Genomic DNA, 23,825 nt, shown 5'->3' with positions numbered 1-23,825 from the left:
GATCATAAGACTTATAAGACATCTTGAATAAAAATAGCTTGGGGATATTTTCGCAGAGGAATTCATTCTTACCCTAAATACTACACAATGGTCGATCTAAATTTTCTTCTCGGCAAACAGCCTTCTTCTATAAAAACTTCCATATCGCTATTGATGAAACGCCCACAGGCTTTGATATTTATAATGTACGAGTACCTTGAAGATATTGTAACTCGTATTTCGATTGATTTTATTAATCGTTTTAGGTGAGGAGGACGACAAGTTGTCACCATACTTGATGGCTCCATCGCGCAGAACATCTTCAGTTAGCAAGGTATCTTTTGCTAAAGCTAAAACTAATTTATATAGTCGCTTTTATTTTACTAATCACTCAATTTGTAATGAACACGCTTACTGAAGCCGGAAGAAGATAACAGCCATTTGACAATCCCCAAGATCATGGCTACGTCGTCGAGCAATGAGACCTTGAAAGGTAAAGGAAAAGAAGGTAAATTTATGATAATGCCTACTTGATGTTGATAGATGTTATAGAAAATGATCCTCCGTGGCCATAGCTAAAATCCACTCAGCTCAACACAATTTCCGACTTGGTCGTCCTGGATTAACACCCTCTTACTCAAGGTTTGGCAAAAATCAATTCAAAAAATTAAAAACTTTTATTGCTTTGGCAAATCTGAAGAATATTCTTCTTAGCTTATAAGGCCTTTTGTATTAAGCTGTATTTCTCTCGAAGAAGTCAAGTTTGTTACAAGTTTCAGCTGAGAAATAGACCTAATTGTGTGTTTCATCTAAGGGACATCACCGTCTTCTCCCGGGGCTATCAGCTCAGTGACTCTGGTGGGGAGTCCGAAGAAGGCGAGTCCGGAACACACAGCTAATAAGCCGGAGAGGAAGTCCCCTACCAAAGACAACGACGCAGCTGCTGCCATAATGAAAGTGAAGAAGGTAAAAGACAGTCTTCTTTTTCCTAGCCCTTTTTCCCATTATTTGGGGTCGGCAAAAGACAGTGATATTATTTATCTGTTATGGATCCAGTGCGGTTGAAATAGTTTTAAGACTGCCTTACTATTTATGGCAGCCCCAAATGCAGATAGGATAGGTCAACCTATGATTAACTTAAAAGAATATACAAGACACGTGACACTATTCTAAGCAGAAATTCAGGTATACACTTCCATCTACCATCATAATATTTCGTGATTACTGGTGATATTTGACTGTTCTAGTAGTCACAAAGATTCAATTTATGGATGATATCATAACTTTTTTGAAGGACGAGAGCATCGAGCTGGTTGACCAGAGCGACGAAGACATCAAGTACAAGGAGGAGGAGCAGGAGAAGAACAAGTACAAGATCGACGACAAGTTCAAGATCTCGCAGCGGTTCTCGGAGGTACCTATTTAGGGTTCTTGTAGCTCTTTTATGAAACTTTTGGACGTGATTGCTATTATTAGTAGTAGGTAACCCATCATAGAGATACATCGCGTTGTTGCTTATTTAAAATTGTATTTTGATCGTATTGTATTCTTATTGAATACCTAGGTCTTTGGCTTCCTATTTAGATGAACTTATCATAACAAGTACCATAGACCCAGATTTATGTGAAACTTTTGTGTTCAGAAAACTTACTCACATTGAAAAGAACTACAGTGTGTAAAATACTAAAACTAAGCTTCCTCGATGCATTAAAATTCAGCTGACTACCGGCCGAAAAAATTCGTCCTAAGTTGAAAAATATGTGCAGCGTGTTCGCACAATGTCCGTAGAGCATTATGTAGATTCAATTTTCCTGCAGCAGACGTCTTAATATTTACAAAACGTTAGGATCTACAAGTTTCTTCGATCCGAAAAAATCCGTCCTAAGTTGAAAAGTATGTGCAGCGTGTTCGCACGATGTCCGAGAGTCCGCGCCGCCTCGCTCCTTCCTCCGCTGCGGGGGCGGGGGGCGCGGCCGAGGCCCGGCGGCGCTCCGACAGCGCGCGCGACGCCGAAAATACCCGAAATACATTCTGGAATCATTTATTCGCATACCTTTAGTCATCATAATAGAGCATTATAGTAGATTCAGTTTTCCTGTAAATTTCCTGTAAAACTTTTCGCCACCGATCTACCCGACAGCACTTCCACCCCCATCACTTAGATGGTTGGCAGTCCACAACAGTACGTTTCTCTAGAAACTTCCTGCCCCGTACAACCAAACTGTGGAATGGACTGTCGTCTGCGGTGTTTCCGGACGGATATGACCTGCAAGCTTTCAAGAGGAGAGCTTATCTTCATCTTAAAGGCCGGCAACGCACCTGTAACGCCCCTGGGTCTGCGGGTGTCTATGGGCGACGGTAATCACTTACCATTAGGTGATCCGTCTGCTCGTTTGCCTCCTGTCACATAAAAAAAAAATAGCAGACGTCTTAATATTTACAAAACGTTAGGATCTACAAGATTCTTCGATCCGAAAAAATCCGTCCTAAGTTGAAAAGTATGTGCAGCGTGTTCGCACGATGTCCGAAAGTCCGCGCCGCCTCGCTCCTTCCTCTGCTGCGGGGGCGGGGGGCGCGGCCGAAGCCCGGCGGCGCTCCGACAGCGCGCGCGACGCCGAAAATACCCGAAATACATTCTGGAATCATTTATTCGCATACCTTTAGTCATCATAATAGAGCATTATAGTAGATTCAGTTTTCCTGTAAATATCAGACGTCTTAATATTTACAAAACGTTAGGATCTGCAAGCTTCTTCGATCCGAAAAATCCGTCCTAAGTTGAAAAGTATGTGCAGCGTGTTCGCACGATGTCCGAGAGCCCGCGCCGCCTCGCTCCATCGTCTGCTGCGGGAGCGGGGGGCGCGGCCGAAACCCGGCGGCGCTCCGACAGCGCGCGCGACCCGAAAATACATTCTGGAATCATTTATTCGTATAAAGCCTAGTCCGTGAACACGTAGAATTTTGTCCAATGACCCCAAGCTACCCATCCTTATCGCTCGCGCGTAATTATATTGCTGTCGCGACAGTGCAACGCGCGCCCGCAGTGAGTGTGCAAGCCCCATGCTACCCATCCTTATCGCGCGAGCGATAAGGATGGGTAGCATGGGGTCATTGGACAAAATTCTACGTGCTCACGGACCAGGCTTTACCCTTTAGTCATCATAATAGAGCATTATAGTAGATTCAGTTTTCCTGCAGCAGACGTCTTAATATTTACAAAACGTTAGGATCTACAAGTTTCTTCGATCCGAAAAAATCCGTCCTAAGTTGAAAAGTATGTGCAGCGTGTTCGCACGATGTCCGAGAGTCCGCGGCGCCTCGCTCCTTCCTCCGCTGCGGGAGCGGGAGGCGCGGCCGAAGCCCGGCGGCGCTCCGACAGCGCGCGCGACGCCGCCGCCGCCGCCGCGAGTGCCCGCGACGCCTCCGCCGCCGAGCCGCGCCGGGCGTCCGACTCCAACGCCGCCAGATACGCGCATAGGCGGTCAGTCAGGTCAGTTTTTCTAGGTTGTACCGGCTGGTGGCAAGTGGCAACGCGTCGGGGCTGACTCCTCTATCGACGGGCATAAATTGGTGACAGGTCAGGTAAGTAACTTATAGCTGCCTAGATGGGTGCTGATTTCAAAAGGAGTGGAGGAGCAGTGTCAAGCAGAAAGTCAAGCCACGATGCATTACGGTGTTAATTACGGGAAACTTTCAACAGCGACGCCTCTGACTCCTACGCTGCTAGATACGCATAGGCGGTCAGTCAGGTCAGTTTTTCTAGGTTGTGACGGCTGGTGGCAACGCGTCGGGGCTGACTCACGAGACAACGTTAGATTGGTGACAGTCAGGTCAGGTAGGTAACTAGTGGATAGGTAACTAGTATGCTGGTTTCAAAGGGAGTGGAGGAGCAATATTAAGCAAGAAAGTCAAGCCACGATGCATTACGGTGTTCATACGGGAAATTTTCAACAGCGTGCGAGACGCCTCTGACTCCAACGCTGCCAAATACGCGAATAGGCGGTCAGTCAGGTCAGTTTTTCTAGGTTGTGACGGCTGGTGGCAAGTGGCAACGCGTCGGGGCTGACTCCTCTATCCACGGGCATAAATTGGTGACAGGTCAGGTAAGTAACTTATAGCTGCCCAGATGGGTGCTGATTTCAAAAGGAGTGGAGGAGCAGTGTCAAGCAGAAAGTCAAGCAACGATGCATTACGGTGTTCATTACGAGAAATTTTCAACAGCGTGCGAGACGCCTCTGACTCCTACGCTGCCAGATACGCGCATAGGCGGTTAGTCAGGTCAGTTTTTCTAGGTTGTGACGGCTGGTGGCAACGCGTCGGGGCTGACTCACGAGACAACGTTAGATGGTGACAAACAGGTCAGGTAGGTAATTCATAACTACCTAGGTGGATGCGAGACACGATGCATTACGGTGTTAATTACGGGAAACTTTCAACAGCGAGCGCGATGCCTCAGGTAAATTTTTCTAGGTTGTACCGGTTGGTGGTAACGCATCGGTGCCGATTCATCTCTCACGGGACAACACTGCTCGATTAGTACCTGGTCAGGTAGCTAACCTATACCTGCTTGGGAGCTGGTTTCAAAAGGGAAGAAGTAGTAATGTCAAGCTAAAGTAGAGTCACCACGACGGACACCTTCATCTAACTAAGACACCCTACAGCATTTAAGATGTCAGTCAGGTAAGTTTTGTAGGAAGGAGTACTTACTTGTGAATATAAACAAAGAAAAAATCAGAGAAGAGAGCATGCAATGTCAAGCCGAACAACAATAAACGGCATTACGGCGACCATCAAGAAACCTTCGTTAGCTGAGCTGCACCATATTGAGTAGCGGTAGTTAACTTTTATACAGTGATGTTAAGGTGAGAAGTCACACTCATAATAATATTGCGGTTGCAAAGCATCAGTTTGTTTTTTAACCAATGAATTCATAAAATTCAACCGTTGAAAGTTCCAAGTGAATGATAACATCAATAAAACTTAAAATGTTCTTGTTTTACAAGTATTTATAATTTATTTAACCGTATGTCCATAGTGAGCGCCGCTACACCAACTCGTCGATCAACAGCGAGCGGCGCCGCTACTGGGGCGGCTCGGAGCCGCGCTCCTCCGTCACCTCGCAGGTTTCACAGGTGGCTCAAGTAAGGTTTCGCACTCTTTTCCCTTTAGTTGCACCCCAAAAGTAGGACCTATGAAGGTTAAGAAGATTCCCGCAGTACGACTTTATCCTGGTATTTTATATATTTTTTCTATATTTTCGGATCTATTGATATTATACTACTATTTTTTTAAGATATTCCACTATACCTTTAGTCAATCAAACCCTTTAGGTCATGTAAAACAAGATCAAAGATCTGCCTGATAATAAACAGCAGGCGTGGCAAACAGCCGCCGCAGTGAAGGCTTTGATACTGTTTGATTTAGTCTGCAAACTTACACCAACTTTCATTTTCTGTATCAATCTCTGCGTATGTTTTAAAGCGCCATCTAGAAAGGCTTGGCGTTCAGAATATCGTCACTTTGTATGACATGTGTTTCTAATTAGGATCTCTCAAAGCGTCAAAACTGATATCTATTTATGTGCACGATTTCAGAACTACCGCCGGGAAACCAGCCAGCCCAAAGCAGGTGTAGTCATCACGTCATTTAGGCAGTCTCACAGAAGGTAACACATTATGTTTCATATCTAGACGACTTACTAATCGTCTTTGATTCTCTTCAAATCATTGTTCGATTAGTGAATTCACTAATTTATCTAGCACAAAAGTGGGAGCTCACAATTCTCAGTGTTGTGGCATGTATCTCACCATTCTTATTCATGATGTCAAATTATATTATGATATTGATCATTTTACTAAAATTTTAAACGCTTTGCACGAGATCTTTCGTCATTTTAAGACCTCGTTGTATTTTTAGAATATTTATCGCCAATTTTAGCTTCAGTCTTCAAAATATTCTTTATTAATTAATATTCGTTTAACAGCTTTGGAAAAGACCTGTTGTGGTGAGTGATTGGTGAAGGTAAACGACGTAGAGAAAAAGAATGTAGAGTTGGCGTAGAGGAGTATTTTTGAATAATATTTCGCTTTAATAGAACATTCATCCGTTTTTATACCCTTTTGAAGAGTTAATGTGCAAACCCAGTGTGAACAACGCATACATGGCCCGATCACAAACAACACCACGAAAATGCCAAACACGTTTGATTGTGACATGATGATACCTACTGTTTTAAACTTACCTTTTGAATAAAGCACGCCTTACACTCGACGAATTGCCTAAACCTCACCTTTCTATCAATACCTACAACCTAAATAGACTGAAACAGAATTTGGACATCATCAACACTACCAACGATTATACCAAAACAATGTATATTGTACAGATCTGTGTGTTAGACCTTTAGCAAACTAGCCTTGGAATTTAGTTTATGATTGTAACGGGGAGCAATGCAGTTGTCCTGAAAGTACTGACTGGTAAATTCGGGTAATTTCTGAAATATTTCATCTTTTGGGACATTCGCATTTCAAGACGTTTTATGGTTTTTTATGATTTTATTCCATTTATTCATTTAGATGAATAAAAAATATAAACTTAAGTGGTGGCGAGAGTAAATAACAATAACTAGTATAATTAACATAAAATATATATTTTATATGCATGTTTTATTATCTAAATTAAACTACAACGATAAAATTGGCATAACATTGATTTCCATTCTTAACCTGTTTATTATTTTATTATTTTCTTCCTGCATCTATTTCCTTCAAAATTTTCACTACTTACTTAGTTTTTGCATGCATATTTTCTGTCTATATTTAAGCAATCCTTTAATTTTACTATTATAGTCTTTTATTCTACTTAGTTTAAAATTTTACTGATCTTCAATTCGGAAAAATCTTTAAAATTTTCACTAATAAATATTTTTTATTCTCTATCAAGATAGTAATAAACCATTTATTCATTCTAGATAATGATGACGATAGACGAACGGTGAGAGGTTTCGGACTGAGCGACTCGAGATCCGAGGAACGCTGGTTCGAACCATACCATCGTTCGACTATTGTGGTGAACCCACTCGTAACACAAGCATATTTAGCTTAGTACGAGGGGTTAACTATTAGTAATAATATTATGTGCAATACAAATTACTAATATTGAAATAACGACAAACATTATAAAGGACTAGCACTTTCAGCCGTTCTTCCAATAACTGGATATTTCGGTCTAGGAGCAGTACCTCGACCGCCGCCGTAGCCTTCGCGGTAGCCACCTCAGCGTCGTCGAATCCTAGGTCTCCGCCGCCGACGTCACCTCCAGCTACCAGGCGGGATTCGGTTATATCTACAGCTGCTACTATGCGGGTCCTGAATGTATTGAGGTAACACTTGTTTTATTTAGATTCAAACTTAATCTTTTTAGTAATTCTAGTTTCAAGGATTTGCCTTACTAGGCAGTAGGCAGGCGCCTAGTTACAATAAATGTGTTGTCTTTAAATTATCATCATCATCAAGTCTCTGGTCTCCACTGCAGGAGTAAGGCTCTCTCTAATTGATTAGAGGAAATCGTTAGAATATAGTTAGTCATAAATGGAACTTATCCCGCAACAATTTTCCACCATTGCAACTCCAGTATTGCCAGGATCTACAGCTTCGCCTACAATGAAACCCAAACAGTGAAGGTTGAGGTCCCGGGGGATAGCTAACTGTAGAATAGTCATTTAAAGTAAAAATCTTGTTTTTAGGCACTGGATTTCCAAACATTCTCACGACTTCTGGGCGGACGAGCGGCTGCGAGGACTGACGATGGACTTCTTGAAGGAGATCGAAGGGAGCCCTGGACTGCTTCCTGCTGAGCATAAGGCAGCTGCGCAACTGCTCCGTCTGTTAGAACGCGCTCCAGACCGAGCTGTGGATTTGAAAGCATTATTTGTTCCCCCTCATGTAAGTACATATACATACATAATACATGGTACAGTTACACATACTCACAAAATGACGTGCTTATTAGCATGCTTAAAATAAGCGTGGTCGAAAAACTCGAATTGAGCATGCATTAAACATGCATGTTTCAACGCACAATGCTACTAAGTAGCAATTTCAAAAATAGTATCGTGGTGTTGTGCTAGTAATGAGCATAACTGTGTAACTGTACCTTTAAGTTCGTAAGATCGTATAGGTACGTTACGATTTAACTAAGTAACTGTAATTTTGTTTTTAGGTGCCAACGAAGGAAAGTGTTGAAACTCTGTCTGCGCTGGAGATTGCTGAACAGATGACTTATTTGGACTACCAAATCTTCAGCTCAATAAATAGCGAGTATGTTCTCTTCATATTCTAATAACTATTAAAATTTTGAGTTCGGAAGGAGTATTTTTTTTTTACTGCAAATATTTGTATTTGTTTCAGAGAGTTCTTGGGTCAAGCATGGACAAAGGCAGATAAAGCGGAGCGAGCTCCTCATATTTTGATGATGACGTCCCATTTCAACCATATTTCCAACCTGGTCATATCTGAGATCTTGAAAAAATATACACTTGCTGGTATGATGATATTTTAATGTTTTATTGATAGAATATTGCTAGAGATAGATTAACAACTATTTAATCGATTACCCTAACATTTTAAGGTCGAGTGGCAGCGATTGAGAAATGGGCGGCAGTAGCCGATATAGCCCGATGCCTGCATAACTTTAACGGTGTTCTGCAAGTCTGTGCTGCCCTGTCTAACACGTCCGTGTATCGACTCAAGAAAACTTGGGAGAAGGTGTCCAGAACTGTGAGTGTTGAATTTCAACGAATTTATAAAAATATCATCCAAGTATACAGGGTGACAGGTAAAGCGATACATTCCTTGATAGGGGTTAAAGTAGAGCTTATTTGCAGTCATTTAAGTCATATGACACCATGTCCGAAACTTGTTCATTTCCAAGTTATTCAAGATTTAAGTATTTTTTTTAAAATCTCCAGTTTTTATGTTAAAATGTACCCTTGTAATGAAGAATACGGAATAATGTTAACTTTTTTGTTGTATTCGTATAGCTAAATAATAAGATTGACATTTTAAATTAAAATTTGCAAGAAAGAATCGTCATTACTCAAGTAAAAGCTAAAAAACCATGTATCATTTTGCAAAAAAAAATGTTTTAGGTAATTAAACGAAGAATTTCCAAGAAAAAATGTATGGAATGTTGTGTACAAATTACAGAATTTAGTTCCTTGATTCATTAACTATTCAAAAAGGTACAGGTGTTTAATAAAAACTACATAATTATTTTTTTATTTGAATTTAAACGTCTAGTAAAATACTTTCATAAAAAAAATAATAAAAAAAAAGTCACACTAACAACTATTCTTGGGTCTCAATAAATGAAAAACTTAGTATTTTAATAAAAATTGTATCACCTAATTTTATCTAGGTACATTATTTTAAGTCCTGCTCAAACTGTGAGCCCCGTCTTCTAATACAAGCCCGTAGTCTGTTTCTCACTTCTGTTTTTGTGACTCTTGTTGTCAAACTTTGCTGAATATCTTGAGCTGCCCTCTGAATGCGCTCACGAAGCTTTCACACACAGCACACTTTCGTCTCAGTGTACGCCAATGGATGGATCAACAATATCCACTTCGTTGGATTGGGCGCGGTGGACCCATTTCTTGGCCAGCCAGAAGTCCGGATCTGACCTCTTGCGATTTTTATTTATGGGGTCACATGAAAGTATCTCTTGTATGTAACCCCCGTAAACAACGAGCAAGAGCTTCGTGAGCGCATTCAGAGGGCAGCTCAAGATATTCAGCAGTTTGACAACAAGAGTCACAAAAACAAAAGTGAGAAACAGACTACGAGCTTGTATTAGAAGACGGGGCTCACAGTTTGAGCAGGACTTAAAATAATGTACCTAGATAAAATTAGGTGATACAATTATTATTAAAATAGGGTAAACCAGAGAGTGATTGCCCACTGGTAGTGATTGCCCGCTTTAAGAATAATATTGTCAGGTGCTGACTTTGAATCACTCTAGTTAGATTTGAATTTATTAAGTAGATGGCTCCGAGATCAATGTACAGTAGATTTAAAATTTACAATAGGAAACACTAAAAAAAAAACAGTTAAGGCGGATTTTATCAAGACGGGTGAAAATGTTACTTAAACAGGTTAAGACTTTAACAATTTTACTAAGGAATTACTTGCTTAGAGGTTAAATTTTTTTTGCAAGTTATTTAATATTCAACTAATGGTGTATAGTCATGATGAAATTATAAGTGTTTTCTCCATTATCAATGAAAATATCTGATAAAATTTGATTTCTAACGGTCATTTTAACGGTGGGTAATCACTGCACGTAAATCTGTATATTTTTAGTTATTGCCCACCATCATTTCAGTTATTGCCATATGTTAATGTAGGTATAGTTATTGCCCAGGGCAATTATTATTAGAGTGTTGCCACCATGCAGCAGCAGTGTTTAAGTTGCTCATTGCTAGACTTGTTTTGCACATTACAGGCATAAATATTGAAATGGCTTTTAATGTTTCATTTTCAGTATGCCAAAGACTCCAAAAGTTCAATATAGCATAGAAAATTTGCAAAAAGCGATCGAAGCTGTACAAGATGTATCCAACAATTTATCTACAAGATAAATTGCTGAAAAATATGGTTTGGCTTGAAAAAATTGATATTCAAACGCAAATACAAAAAATTAAAATCCTGCGTTAAATCTACTAGTGAAAATGTTAATTGTAAGGAAATAGATACAACTTTAGGGAAGAATAACCAACAGCTAATTGAACATACTGAGTAACCACTTGAACTGATATCAAAGAAGATAAAAAAATAAATACATATCAAATTCAAATTTTTGCGTCATCTTTGTTTTGAAGTAGATGATTCTGTCTCTACCAATTCTGACTTATCAACATCAGCTCAAGAAATATTTGATAATATAGTTAATAAGGCCAAACGCAATTTATTTTAAAATTTTGAAGACTGTACTACTATAATTTAAGTTTAATGTTTTGTTTTGTTTATTTAAAAGCCTATTTTGTCATTTTAAAACTGATTATTTTGTTGTAAGATACTGGGCAATTACTGTGCTTTGATGTGGGCAATTAGTGTAAGAAATGGGCAATGACTGTACTTTTTGGAAGATTTTAAATATATTTCAATATTTTCTAAGTTACGTAAGGTTTAACTAAAAACTGTTAAGGCGATTAGAGTCCTCAATGACCTTGGGCGTTTGACCTTCACGCCGCGAGCAACACCCGCGTACCCCGCACCAAAAACTCCGATTTGACACCGATCAAAAATACACGGGCATAGGTTACATAGGTAGATACAGAATAGAAGCTCTTTCTTCATACATTACTGCCTATTATTTTAAACTTAAATTGATGAACCTTGGTGTCGGTGTCATTTAACTCAGGCGTAAAAGGTATTTAATAAAAATAACAAAATCCATGAACATTTTGTACGGTATAACATTTTATTTAATTTTTCGTAAATTTTCTAATGCTTTTGTCGGTTCAGTCGTTCTCGAAATTTGAACAAACCCGACTTTATTACAAGCTTTTATTTAGCTTGCAATTTATGATGTATGTAGGTAATTACATAAATGTTTGTTCGGGTGGAATCTTGCAAGCTGAATTAGTTAGACCAACTTCCTGACGACAACCTAGGCTAGATGACAAAATTTTTAACGAATTAATTCCACCAGCCCCCTTCCATCATCGGGGAACCAGACGCAGGTTAGCGTACCATCCCTATATTGTTGACATTCCACCAGCTCGCACTAAGCGTTTCGATGACTCTTTTATAATGCGAACAGCTAGGGACTGGAATTCGTTGCCTGCTGCTGTCTTTCCCGAAAACTATAATCCGGGCCTCTTCAAGGCGAGAGTGAATAAGCACTTACAGGGCAGATATGTACCATCCTAGACTGCATCCCACTTAACATCAGGTGCGATTGTGGTCAAATACCTGCCTTGTTATGCATAAAAAAAAATTCAATTATTTGTCCGCCAGACACATAATTAGAAAATATTAGACTCATATTTTTTATTTTCTTTCATAATTAAATAATAACAGTGCTACATCGAGTTGAAATGGCGCGATACGCCACGCTTGAGTAGAATTTTTACTCAAATGTGACGTCACACGACATTTCAACTCAATATAAATTATTCGATTATGGAAAAAATTAAAAAAATATGAGTCTAATATTTTCTACTTATCTGTCTGACGGACTAAATAAAATTTCGATTTCATTACCCAGTCATCATCCCTATTGGAACGCATTAGTACCTAGTATTGTCTATGGCCGTTACAGGTGTTATTTTTAATTGTGGTATTTTCGCGAAGAAACATATTTAAAATCTAATTCTAATAAGTATGAAAAATATAAATTGTTTTCTTCACGTAAATCGACTAAGTTACAGATTCTGACTAGCTCCTAATTTGGATACTGATTGCAAAGGCCTAGTAAATAAATAACGTAATAATTTTTCTACTTGTATTTATCTAGTGCAGTTGTTTTGGAGTCAATTATAGTTTTTTTACACTAATAGATTCTATTCAGGTAGAAAATAGCGTCTGAGCGCGTCATAATTCAATTGTATTGTCTGGCTGCACGTACTCTATGAACAATTCTGACATAAAATCTATTGTCGAACAAAAGCTGGGTTGCACCATCTTACTTCAACTTTGAAAAGCGTCAAAAGTCTGTTTAACTCCATACAAAAAACACCGGTTATCGCCAGAGCTACGGTCAAAGTTAGGTCACGTCAGGTGGTGCAACTTAGCCAAAGAAAAAATTCATTTTAATCGCTAATGTCAGTTTGCAGCAAGTGACACAACCTCCCCGTCTGAAGGCCAGCGGCCGACTGCCGGCCGCACCCCGCGAAGGCCCCCTCAACAGCAAAACGTTCGGAATTTATCAAAAGTAAAATTTATGAATGAAAGTAATGTTCGATTGAAAAACGCAACGTGTCATTTAAAGATTAAAGAATTCCCAATCTATTCGTGCAAAAATCTTTTAAATTAACATAGCCGTTTTGGAGGAGTAGGGAATTTAAGTAAAAAATCGATGTCCCGTATTTATTTTTTTAATCCAAAACAAAGAGACGTAGCGAAAATTCAAACGTCACAAATGTAGTCCTTGAACTGTTGTATAACATATATTTTTTTCAACTATTTCTGTCCACCAGTAAAAGAGGAGTAGGCTTTACAAAATGCCCATTTGGCGCGGATTGAGGACTCTAATCGCCTTAATATTCTGTTTAACAGTTTATTGAGTTATAAGAAAAAAGTCATAAATGGTCGATAATTAAAATACTTTCTTTAATTTTTCATCTCAATGTGTTTGAAATCCGTAAGTGGGCAATAGCTATACGGTTTACCCTACTAAGTTTTTCATTTATTGAGACCCAAGAATAGTTGTTAGTGTGACTTTTTTATTTATTAATTTTTTTATGAAAGTATTTTACTAGACGTTTAAATTCAAATAAAAAAATAATTATGTAGTTTTTATTAAACACCTGTACCTTTTTGAATAGCTAATGAATCAAGGAACTAAATTCTGTAATTTGTACATAACATTCCATACATTTTTTCTTGGAAATTCTTCGTTTAATTACCCAAGACATATTTTTTTTGCAAAATGATACATGGTTTTTTAGCTTTTACTTGAGTAATGACGATTCTTTCTTGCAAATTTTAATTTAAAATGTCAATCTTATTATTTAGCTATACGAATACAACAAAAAAGTTAACATTATTCCGTATTCTTCATTACAAGGGTACATTTTAACATAAAAACTGGAGATTTTTTAAAAAATACTTAAATCTTGAATAACTTGGAAATGAACAAGTTTCGGACATGGTGTCATATGACTTAAATGACTGCAAATAAGCTCTACTTTAACCCCTATCAAGGAATGTATCGCTTTACCTGTCACCCTGTATTTCTGTAAACTTTTAATAATACACCATTTACCATTAGTAGTTATAATATACCTTCCATATTTAGGCTAAATGTCATGAAAATGTGTTTTGAAGATAATTTATGTTGTTGTTGATACAAACGAAATATTAGTAAAATGTTAAAGATGGAACTTGATAAAAGTTATTAAGGAAGTCGTATTTTCTTCTTCTTTCAGAGCAAGCAAACAATTGAAAGGATGCAGACAATAATATCATCCGAGTGTCGATTCAGGATCCTCAGGGATGCTCTACATAGGTTTGTTTTATTTGTGATTTTGTTAATTAAATTACTAAGGTGCAGTTGAAATACAAATTCTTTGTTCTTTTGCAGGTGTGATCCGCCATGCATACCATATTTGGGCATGTATCTGTCAGATTTGTCTTTTATTGAAGAAGGCACATCAAACTACACCCCTGATGGACTACTTAATTTCTCTAAGATGAGGATGGTGAGTATTTTAAGTTATTTCTAGCACAATTAATTTTTTGATCTCATTTTCACCCTCAAGAGAGATGGGGACACTGATATGAATTATTATATTTTTCAGATTGCGCACGTCATTCGAGAAATCAGGAACTTCCAGCAAACTCCTTACAAGATCGATCACATACCGAAGGTAATCTTAAATATGTCTTGTTTGTTTCTTAATTTGATAATGTTTCTACATTCATTTTAGGAACAGTCACCAGTAATTGCTATATTGAATTAACAAGAAATTACACTATTTGACACCATTCCCCAATAATTTCAAATCACAACTTTTTTAAAAAGACAATTTATTCTGGTCTTAAAAACTTAATTAATTTTAAATTACCTGTAAATTAAGATTTTTGGTTCCATTGTAATTGAGAAAAGTAGTTTAATTGAGTTGGCTAAATAGTGACGTCACTGGCTAGTATTTCCCTACAAAATCTATGGGAGTCACATTTTGACAGTTTTAAAAAGTACGTCAATAGATTGGTGGTGTCAAATAGTCTACTGTATACGATTGTGTTTTGTAGGTTTGCGAGTTCCTCCTGGACCGCTCCCTAGTCATCGCCGAGGAGCGCCAATACACGCTCTCCCTGGAGCTGGAGCCGCGCGCTGCTCGCGGCTCCACCGCGGGGCTGCAGCAGGCGCCGGCCTCCCCGGCCTCCTAGCGGCGTCGACGCGCCTCCTTGGCGGCCCTCGCGCCCTTGAGGCCCGACCGCTAAGGAGAGCGCGTTACATCGACCACTTTGTCGCACGCGGCTTTGGACGCTGAGTTTTTTTGTTCTTGTTTTGCTATGGACACTGGACAGTACTTCTGAACGCTACGCGTTACGTGAACCACTTTATTGCACGCGGTTTTTGGACGCTGAGTTTTGTTCTTTTGTTTTAGGACGGGCAGTACTTCTGTACGCTTAAGAGTGCGCGTTACGTAAACCACTTTATCGCACGCGGTTTTGCACGCTGAGTTTCGTTTTTTTAGTTTGCTACGGACAATTTTTAAGGAGTGAGCGTTACATAAAGTACTGTATTGCACGTGGTTTTGGACGCTCCCTAGTCCTCCCGAAGAGCGCCAATACACGCTCTCCCTGGAGCTGGAGCCGCGCGCTGCTCGCGGCTCCACCGCGGGGCTGCAGCAGGCGCCGGCCTCCCCGGCCTCCTAGCGGCGTCGACGCGCCTCCTTGGCGGCCCTCGCGCCCTTGAGGCCCGACCGCTAAGGAGAGCGCGTTACACCAACCACTTTGTTGCGCGCGGTTTTGGACGCTGAGTTTTGTTCACTTATTTTGCTATGGACACTGGACAGTACTTCTGAACGCTAAGGAGTGCGCGTTAGGTGAAGCAATTTATTGCCCGCGGTTTTTGGACGCTGAGTTTTGTTCTTTTAGTTTGCTGCGGACAGTTGTTAAGGAGTGAGCGTTACATGATGTACTGTATTGTACGTGGTTATGGACGCTCCCTAGTCCTCCCGAGGAGCGCCAATACACGCTCTCCCTGGAGCTGGAGCCGCGCGCTGCTCGCGGCTCCACCGCGGGGCTGCAGCAGGCGCCGGCCTCCCCGGCCTCCTAGCGGCGTCGACGCGCCTCCTTGGCGGCCCTCGCGCCCTTGAGGCCCGACCGCTAAGGAGAGCGCGTTACATCGACCACTGTTGCACGCGGTTTTGGACGCTGAAATTTGTTCATTTGTTTTGCTGCGGACAGTACTTCTGAATACTAAGGAGAGCGCGTTACATCAACCACTGTTGCACGCGGTTTTGGACGCTGAGTTTTTTGTTCTTGTTTTGCGACTGAAAGAACTTCAAGGAGTGCGAATCACTGAAGCAATTTATTGCACGCGGTTTGGACGCTGAGTTTTTTTTTTTTGTTTTGCTACGGATAGTACTTCTGAACACTAAGGAGTGCGTGTTACGTGAAGCAATTATTGCACGCGGTTTTTGAACGTTGATTTTTGTTTTTTTTTGTTGTTTTGGTATGGACAGTACTTCTGTACGCTAAAGAGTGCGCGTTACGTAAACCACTTTATCGCACGCGGTTTTGCACGCTAAGTGTTTTGTTCATTTGATTTGCTACGGACAATTATTCAAGAGTAAGCGTTACGTAAAGTACTGTATTGTACGCGATTTTGGACGCTCTCTAGTCATCGCCGAGGAGCGCCAATACACGCTCTCCCTGGAGCTGGAGCCGCGCGCTGCTCGCGGCTCCACCGCGGGGCTGCAGCAGGCGCCGGCCTCCCCGGCCTCCTAGCGGCGTCGACGCGCCTCCTTGGCGGCCCTCGCGCCCTTGAGGCCCGACCGCTAAGGAGAGCGCGTTACAACAACCACTTTGTTGCACGCGGTTTTGGACGCTGATTTTTTTGTTCTTGTTTTGCTACGGAAAGAACTTCAAGGAGTGCGAATCACTGAAGCAATTTATTGCACGCGGTTTTGGACGCTGAATTTTTTGTTCTTGTTTTGCTACAGAAAGAACTTCAAGCAGTGCGAATCACTGAAGCAATTTATTGCACGCGCTTTTGGACGCTGAGTTTTGTTCTTAATTTGCTATGGACAGTACTTCTGACCGCTAAGGCGAGCGCGTTATCTCAACTACTACATTGCACGCGGTTTTTGAACGCTGAGTTTTGTTCATTTGGTTTGCTATGGACAGTTATTCAAGAGTGAGCGTTGCGTGAAGTACTGTATCATGGTTTTGGACGCTCCCTAGTCCTCCCGAAGAGCGCCAATACACGCTCTCCCTGGAGCTGGAGCCGCGCGCTGCTCGCGGCTCCACCGCGGGGCTGCAGCAGGCGCCGGCCTCCCCGGCCTCCTAGCGGCGTCGACGCGCCTCCTTGGCGGCCCTCGCGCCCTTGAGGCCCGACCGCTAAGGAGAGCGCGTTACATCGGCCACTTTGTCGCACGCTACGGACAGTCGTTCAGCAGTGAGCGTTACGTGAAACTTTTTATTGCACGCGGTTTTTGGACGCTGAGTTTTGTTCTTTTGTTAAGCTACGGACAGTGCTTTCGTGCCTCGCTTTGCGGCCCTCGCGCCCTTGAGGCCCGACCGCTAAGGAGAGCGCGTTACACCGACCACTTTGTCGCACGCTACGGAAAGTCGTTCAGCAGTGAGCGTTACGTGAAACTCTTTATTGCACGCGGTTTTTGGACGCTGAGTTTTGTTCTTTTGTTTTGCTGCGGACAGTGCTTTCGTGCCTCGCTTTGCGGCCCTCGCGCCCTTGAGGCCCGACCGCTAAGGAGAGCGCGTTACATCAACCACTGTTGCACGCGGTTTTGGACGCTGAGTTTTGTTCACTTGTTTTGCTATGGACACTGGACAGCACTTCTGAACGCTAAGGAGTGCGCGTTAAGTGAAGCAATTTACTGCATGCGGTTTTGGACGCTGAGTTTTGTTCATTTGTTTTCTACGGACAGTACTTCTGTACGCTAAGGAGTACGCGTTACGTTAACCACTTTATTGCACGCGGTTTTGGACGCTGAGTTTTGTTCTTTTGTTTTACTACGAACAGTGCTTTCGTGCCTCTCCGTAGGCTAAGGAGTGCGCGTTATCTGAAGCACTTTATTGCACGCGGTTTGGGACGCTGAGTTTTGTTCTTTTGTTTTGCTACTGACAGTGCTTTCGTACACGTTACGTGAAGTTATATGTAGCGGTTTTGGTTGCAGAGTTTTTTTTGTTTTGCTACGGACAGTACTTCTGTACGCTAAAGAGTGCGCGTTACGTAAACCACTTTAATGCACGTGGTTTTGGACGCTGAATTTTATTATTTTGATTTGATACGGAGTGCTTGCTTGCACCCATAAATACATTTTGATGAACCACGCACTACGACGTTATGCTGCTACGAAACACCGCTACAGCATTATAAAGTTGCTACGAAAACTGCTGCGTTCTAAAGCAGCTGCTACGGCACTGCAATCTGCTACGGCATACCGTAGTACTATGACACGGCTACGTGCTTCGAAAGTTTGCAGCCAACGGACACCTAGTCTTAGTGCCAGTGTAAATGCCTAACCAAACGTCATTGTCAGGTTCAATAATAAGCCATAATGCGTAGCATTCGACGCATTAAATTAATATTTTTACATGATTCATTCAAATGAAAATACATACCTACATAAAATTGACTTCATGGTTGATTACAACATTCCCGATTTCAGGGATTTAATCTATTTCGTAATATAAGCTAGTAACTAAAGTAAATTGGCACGTGCTTGTATTATAGTCTCTTCGCCAAAAAGGTAAAATATATTTAGAAGTCGACTTTATTTATTTGGGTACAGACCTAAATTAGTTTTTATCCAAACGATAAAGAGAGCTTGAGTTATTAGTTATTTCATTCTGATACTCGCTCGAAATGATTGAAAATAAATAAAATCAATTTCACATAAAATATTTTTGAAGAGCTTCTAACTGCTTTAGTATCTTATCATTCAGTGTTTATTTAATGTACCTATGTAACAAAATATATTTACTAACTACAAAAATATTATAAATGATTTTATACAAATGCCTTACGGCCCTATTTTTGTATATTATCTTCGTTGTCAATTAAGTGATATTGTAAATCATTGAAACATATCACTTGAGCACATTATTCCTTAAAAAAGTATTTTAATTAAGTACTCATCTCCTCACCTGGGTTTTGTAAATATTTTTATAAGATTGTATTGTAAATACCGCACACAGACCCTTGTCTAAGAATGATAGGTACGTTATTAACGGTGCAAGTGTGCTAAGTTGGATATTCTATTCTATATTACTTAATACAAGGGGGAAGTTGCAGTCCCAATTTGAGAATGGCGAAATTGAATTATTTCCAATGCACACGGGTCTCTTAAGACATTTTTCAACATACTTGTGAGGAAAACTATGATAAAAACAGTTCTTTCAGAGTCACTTTACTAACAAATGTGTTGAAAAATATAAAATGCTATTGTTTTTCGTTACCTAATTCTATTAAAATATAGGTAAATAAGGTATAGCTATATTCCTGATCGTTATATTTAAAAAATCAGTTATAAGACGTCTCTGACCTATTAGTATAGTAAAATTTTATTTTTAAAATTATAGCGTCTATGTATCTTTTTAGAAATAAATGAATAAGGTATAAATGATATTATATTAGAATTAATATACTTCAAAATATTATGAATCCAGTGTCTTTTAAATCTATATTACTTTACTATATTCAATCGATATACATAATATAAACACATAAAAGAGAACGGAAATTATTTCCGTTCTATTTCCGGGAAATAGTGCTATTTATTGAAATTATAATAACAACCCCACTAAAGCAGATAATATAATGTATTTTAATCAGTGAGTATACATAATACAGTGTGTCCGGGCTTGTAGTGATCAAACTTTAATGGCGTAATCTATGGACAATTTTATCGATGAAAATACTTCAAATTTGTGGCTTGACCCATTTGTCGCAAAATTACGAGGATTTAAGTTTTCAATTTTTAGTTTTCACCTCTTCTTTCAAAAACAAGTGAAAACGTGGGTAACTTAACATTAATAATCGAATATATGATATCATGTGATAGTCAATAAAATTATCTATTAGTAGAAGTAGAAAACGGACACAAGTTTCATACATTTTATGGAAGTAAGAATGGATTGCATTAGAAAAAGACATGATTTTTTTCACTTCTTTTTCAGTTATTTTCCAACACAATAAAAACCAGGTCGTTAATGTATGTCTTATTTGCATTGTATTATTAGTATTTGAGCTATTCGCTGCTAACATGCGAAAATGCACTGCCTGAAAGAATCACACAACCTATTCCGACGCGCTATGGAACCGGCTAGGAAGGGGTATCTTTGTTCAACAATTACGTCGAAACTAATAGACATAGACTAATAAATTTACATTCGTTTTGTAGAATAGCTCAAATACTAATAATACAATGCAAATAAAACATACTTTAACGACCTGGTTTTTCTTGTGTTGGAAAATAACTGAAAAAGAAGTGAAATAAGTTAAATTTTATAAAAAAAAATAAAACCGACTCCAAAAAACCTACACTAAAACGTAGAAAAATAATTACTAATTACCTACTTATTTATTAGGACGAATTATTAATATTTATGTAGGTATACCATGATTGATACTTCTGGAGTCGGTGCCAAGATTATGAAACATGTAAAGTTTGCCTGCACCGACTCCAAAAGTATCAATCATGGTATACCTACATAAATATTAATAATTCGTCCTAATAAATAAGTAGGTAATTAGTAATTATTTTTCTACGTTTTAGTGTAGGTTTTTTGGAGTCGGTTTTATTTTTTTTTATAAAATTTAACTTATTTCTTGCTTTTTAGTTAACTAATTATTATCTTGATGTTACCACTGAAGGTAGGCAGTACACTGAGACCAAAAAAAATTGGTTCATAATCGGCGGAGATATTGCGTATAAAAAAGTTCATCCCCAATTTTCCACCCTTGGGGTTGAAATATTTTCTTCAAATTCGCATGAAACCACCCTTTTGATAATACCTATTCAACAAAAAAATAATCGTTCAAATTGGTTTATAATCGGCGGAGATATTGCGTATAAAAAAGTTCATCCCCAATTTTCCACCCTTGGGGGTTGTTTTTTTTATTATTAAATTTAAATGGGACCACCCTTGAGGTATTACCTATACGCCGAAAAAAGATTTGTTCAAATCGGTTCATAATTGGCGGAGTTATCGCGTAACAAACATAGAAAAAAAAAAAAAAAAAAAAAAAAAAAAAACATACGGGTCGAATTGAGAACCTCCTCCTTTTTTTTTGAAGTCGGTTGAAAAATAGTGTCTTTTTCTAATTCAATCCATTCTTACTTCCATAAAATGTATGAAACTTGTGTCCGTTTTCTACTTCTACTAATAGATAATTTTATTGACTATCGCATGATATCAAATATTCGCTTATTAATGTTAAGTTACCCACGTTTTCACTTGTTTTTGAAGGAAGAGGTGAAAACTAAAAATTAAAAACTTAAATCCTCGTAATTTTGCGACAAATGGGTCAAGCCACAAATTTGAAGTATTTTCATCGATAAAATTGTCCATAGATTACGCCATTAAAGTTTGATCACTACAAGCCCGGACACACTGTATATTATAAATATAATTCTTGTGGTTGTTACCTGTTACTAATGGTTGTTAAGTCATTTCGACTGCTTTTATACGTCGTCTTTACATATTTCCTGTTACTCTATCGGCTTATAGGATAAGTGTCGTGCAGTTGAGAAGCGCAAAGCCAATTTTATGAGAGTTGATTAAGATAGAGCATATCTTTAATGAGATCGTTGTAAGGACTGTTTCAGTAGCTTAGTTTCCCTGTAACGACGAGCTCGTCAGTATTAGAGTAAATGTTACTATTTGAGACTTAAAGCCGTTATAGACTGGCGCGTTTATACCGCGTATTAGGCCGTTTTTGCAATCTTCTAAATAACGTCAACGTGCATATAAAGCCTATAATATCTTCAATTATGTCAAACTAATTGACTAATTGGAATCACATTCGCATTGTCTGTTACAGATATAATATTATTTACCTTATACGAACTATATTTTAATATTCAGTTACTATAACAAGAGCTTCATATTACAAGACTGAAGTCGTAGTTTTGAAGGATTAGGAATTCAGAGAACATTGCAATGCGCATTTTTCGCGAATTGCTTCTGATTCTTGAGAAAATCTACGATTCTATAGAAATTATAACAGTTTGAGGGTTACATTTTATCTACTAGGGCACTATTTAAGTTGTGAGCCTCGACAACATAACGTGTTGTTAGACGACATCTGATACTTTTACTGAAAAGTTTGACATTTTTGACTACTACCTTATTCAAAACTTTTTATTATTTGAGCACGTTTTGTATTATTAACATTGAATTGAAAATTAGCTTGACTACAAAAACATGGAATTGACTTGCGGAAATTTTCGCGCGAAGATTTATTATGATTTTCGACGTGGTTAATCAATACAAAACTGAAGCGGTCAGCTAAATTTCACTTTTGGTGATAAAGATCTGTCCTTTACCATTGTAAAACGCTAGTTTAAGAAGTATAATATTGTATGTCATTGGCTCACCAGTGAACTTTGCGAAAGTCGTCCAAAATGACTAATAGTGGCGGAAAACATTGATGTTGTCAGAAAAATGGAAGAGAAACCTCGTCATGTGATATATCGTAGGATTGAGATAATCCTAAGCATTAATTCCACTAGCAGTAATAAAATTTTGTATGACCATATTATGGATGTCACAAAATTTTTCAAACGCTCTATAGGACGCTTGTGTCGTTTAGTCCTTGGAAATGTTTGATAAATATGTTTAAAAAGCTTTAAAAGCCGTTTTTGAAATTGTGACAGTTGACGAATTAAGGATCTATGCATAATGATCCTGAAAATAAACAGCTATCGACTATGGAGGTGTTTTAAGATGAACCAATTCTAACAAAAGTCCCATGCGCTCGGAACACTTTGAAACTTACGGTCGCCTATTTTTCAGAAATATCCGATTATATGACAGAAACGTCACTAGAGAAATTTAGAATTAACTATTCTTAATAGTAAACAGCCACTTTTTTTCCAAAAGTCTTGAGTTTAATAAGGGAAACTGACCAGCATAGTCGAATCGCCATTCGTGACGAAAATGTGAGCTTTTACACGTCTCGTCAAACAACTGACTATTTGAACACTCAAAATATGAAATAAACAGGTCCAACGCTACAAAATTCTTGCTTGGAATCTAAACACTTCTTTTGGTACCCATATATTAAAATTAAATGCGTGAACAGCGATTTATGTAGCCAGAAGCAACTGTCGGTGCGGTCAAAAACCATGCTTTGGAGGTGCCTCAAGCTGAGTGGAAAAAATGCTATGAAAAGTGTTTCGGACACATTAAAAAGTACATAAATCATGAAAGACAATACCAATAAACGGAATCAATACCATTTTAATAATAAACTACTTTGTTTTCATAGTTAGGCTCACAACTTAAATAGTGTCCCACGTATACGACTATACGCCAACGCAGTTTATAACGGCCTTTAGAACATTTTATGCTGGACGCGCGACAGGACCTCGGTTCTCCAGCTGTCCACCACGTCTGATGTAACCTAAAGTGATTTCAAGTGAGAATAGTTTTGTCTGTAAGTCTTTTCTACATCCTTTTCTATGTCATTTAATGTTAGTGTTAAAATGAATGTGCTCGTCTAAATGTGATTTGAGACTGTCACTGATTTTAAAAAATATGAAGGCAGAGTCTTAGGGATATCCTAATAAAACGGCAGTGAGACCTTCTCAAGATAAGTTGCGAAAAAGATGCTGAAAATAAAATTGACAGTCTCAAATTAACATTTAGAAGAGAATTTCTAGAGATAACATTGTGTATTTAAGGACGTAAATTAGTCATGAC

At 38.9% G+C, this 23,825-nt stretch overlaps 1 protein-coding gene across 1 annotated transcript in view; it reads right to left on the bottom strand.

Annotated features, from left to right (window-relative positions):
- Positions 1-2,313: 2,313 nt before the first annotated feature.
- Positions 2,314-23,825, bottom strand: part of LOC135079223 (uncharacterized) — a 369,397-nt gene continuing 347,885 nt past the window's right edge. The window contains exon 5 of the mRNA XM_063973813.1: positions 2,314-2,379. Within this exon, the coding sequence (XP_063829883.1) occupies positions 2,342-2,379 (38 nt within the window). The 3' untranslated portion in view covers positions 2,314-2,341. The remainder of the gene's footprint in view (positions 2,380-23,825) is intronic.

This window comes from Ostrinia nubilalis, chromosome 16 (genome assembly GCF_963855985.1).
Source record: "Ostrinia nubilalis chromosome 16, ilOstNubi1.1, whole genome shotgun sequence".
Classification (NCBI taxonomy): domain Eukaryota; kingdom Metazoa; phylum Arthropoda; class Insecta; order Lepidoptera; family Crambidae; genus Ostrinia; species Ostrinia nubilalis.
Note: the sequence above shows the minus strand (reverse complement) of the source record. Positions and strands in the feature narration are given on the sequence as shown.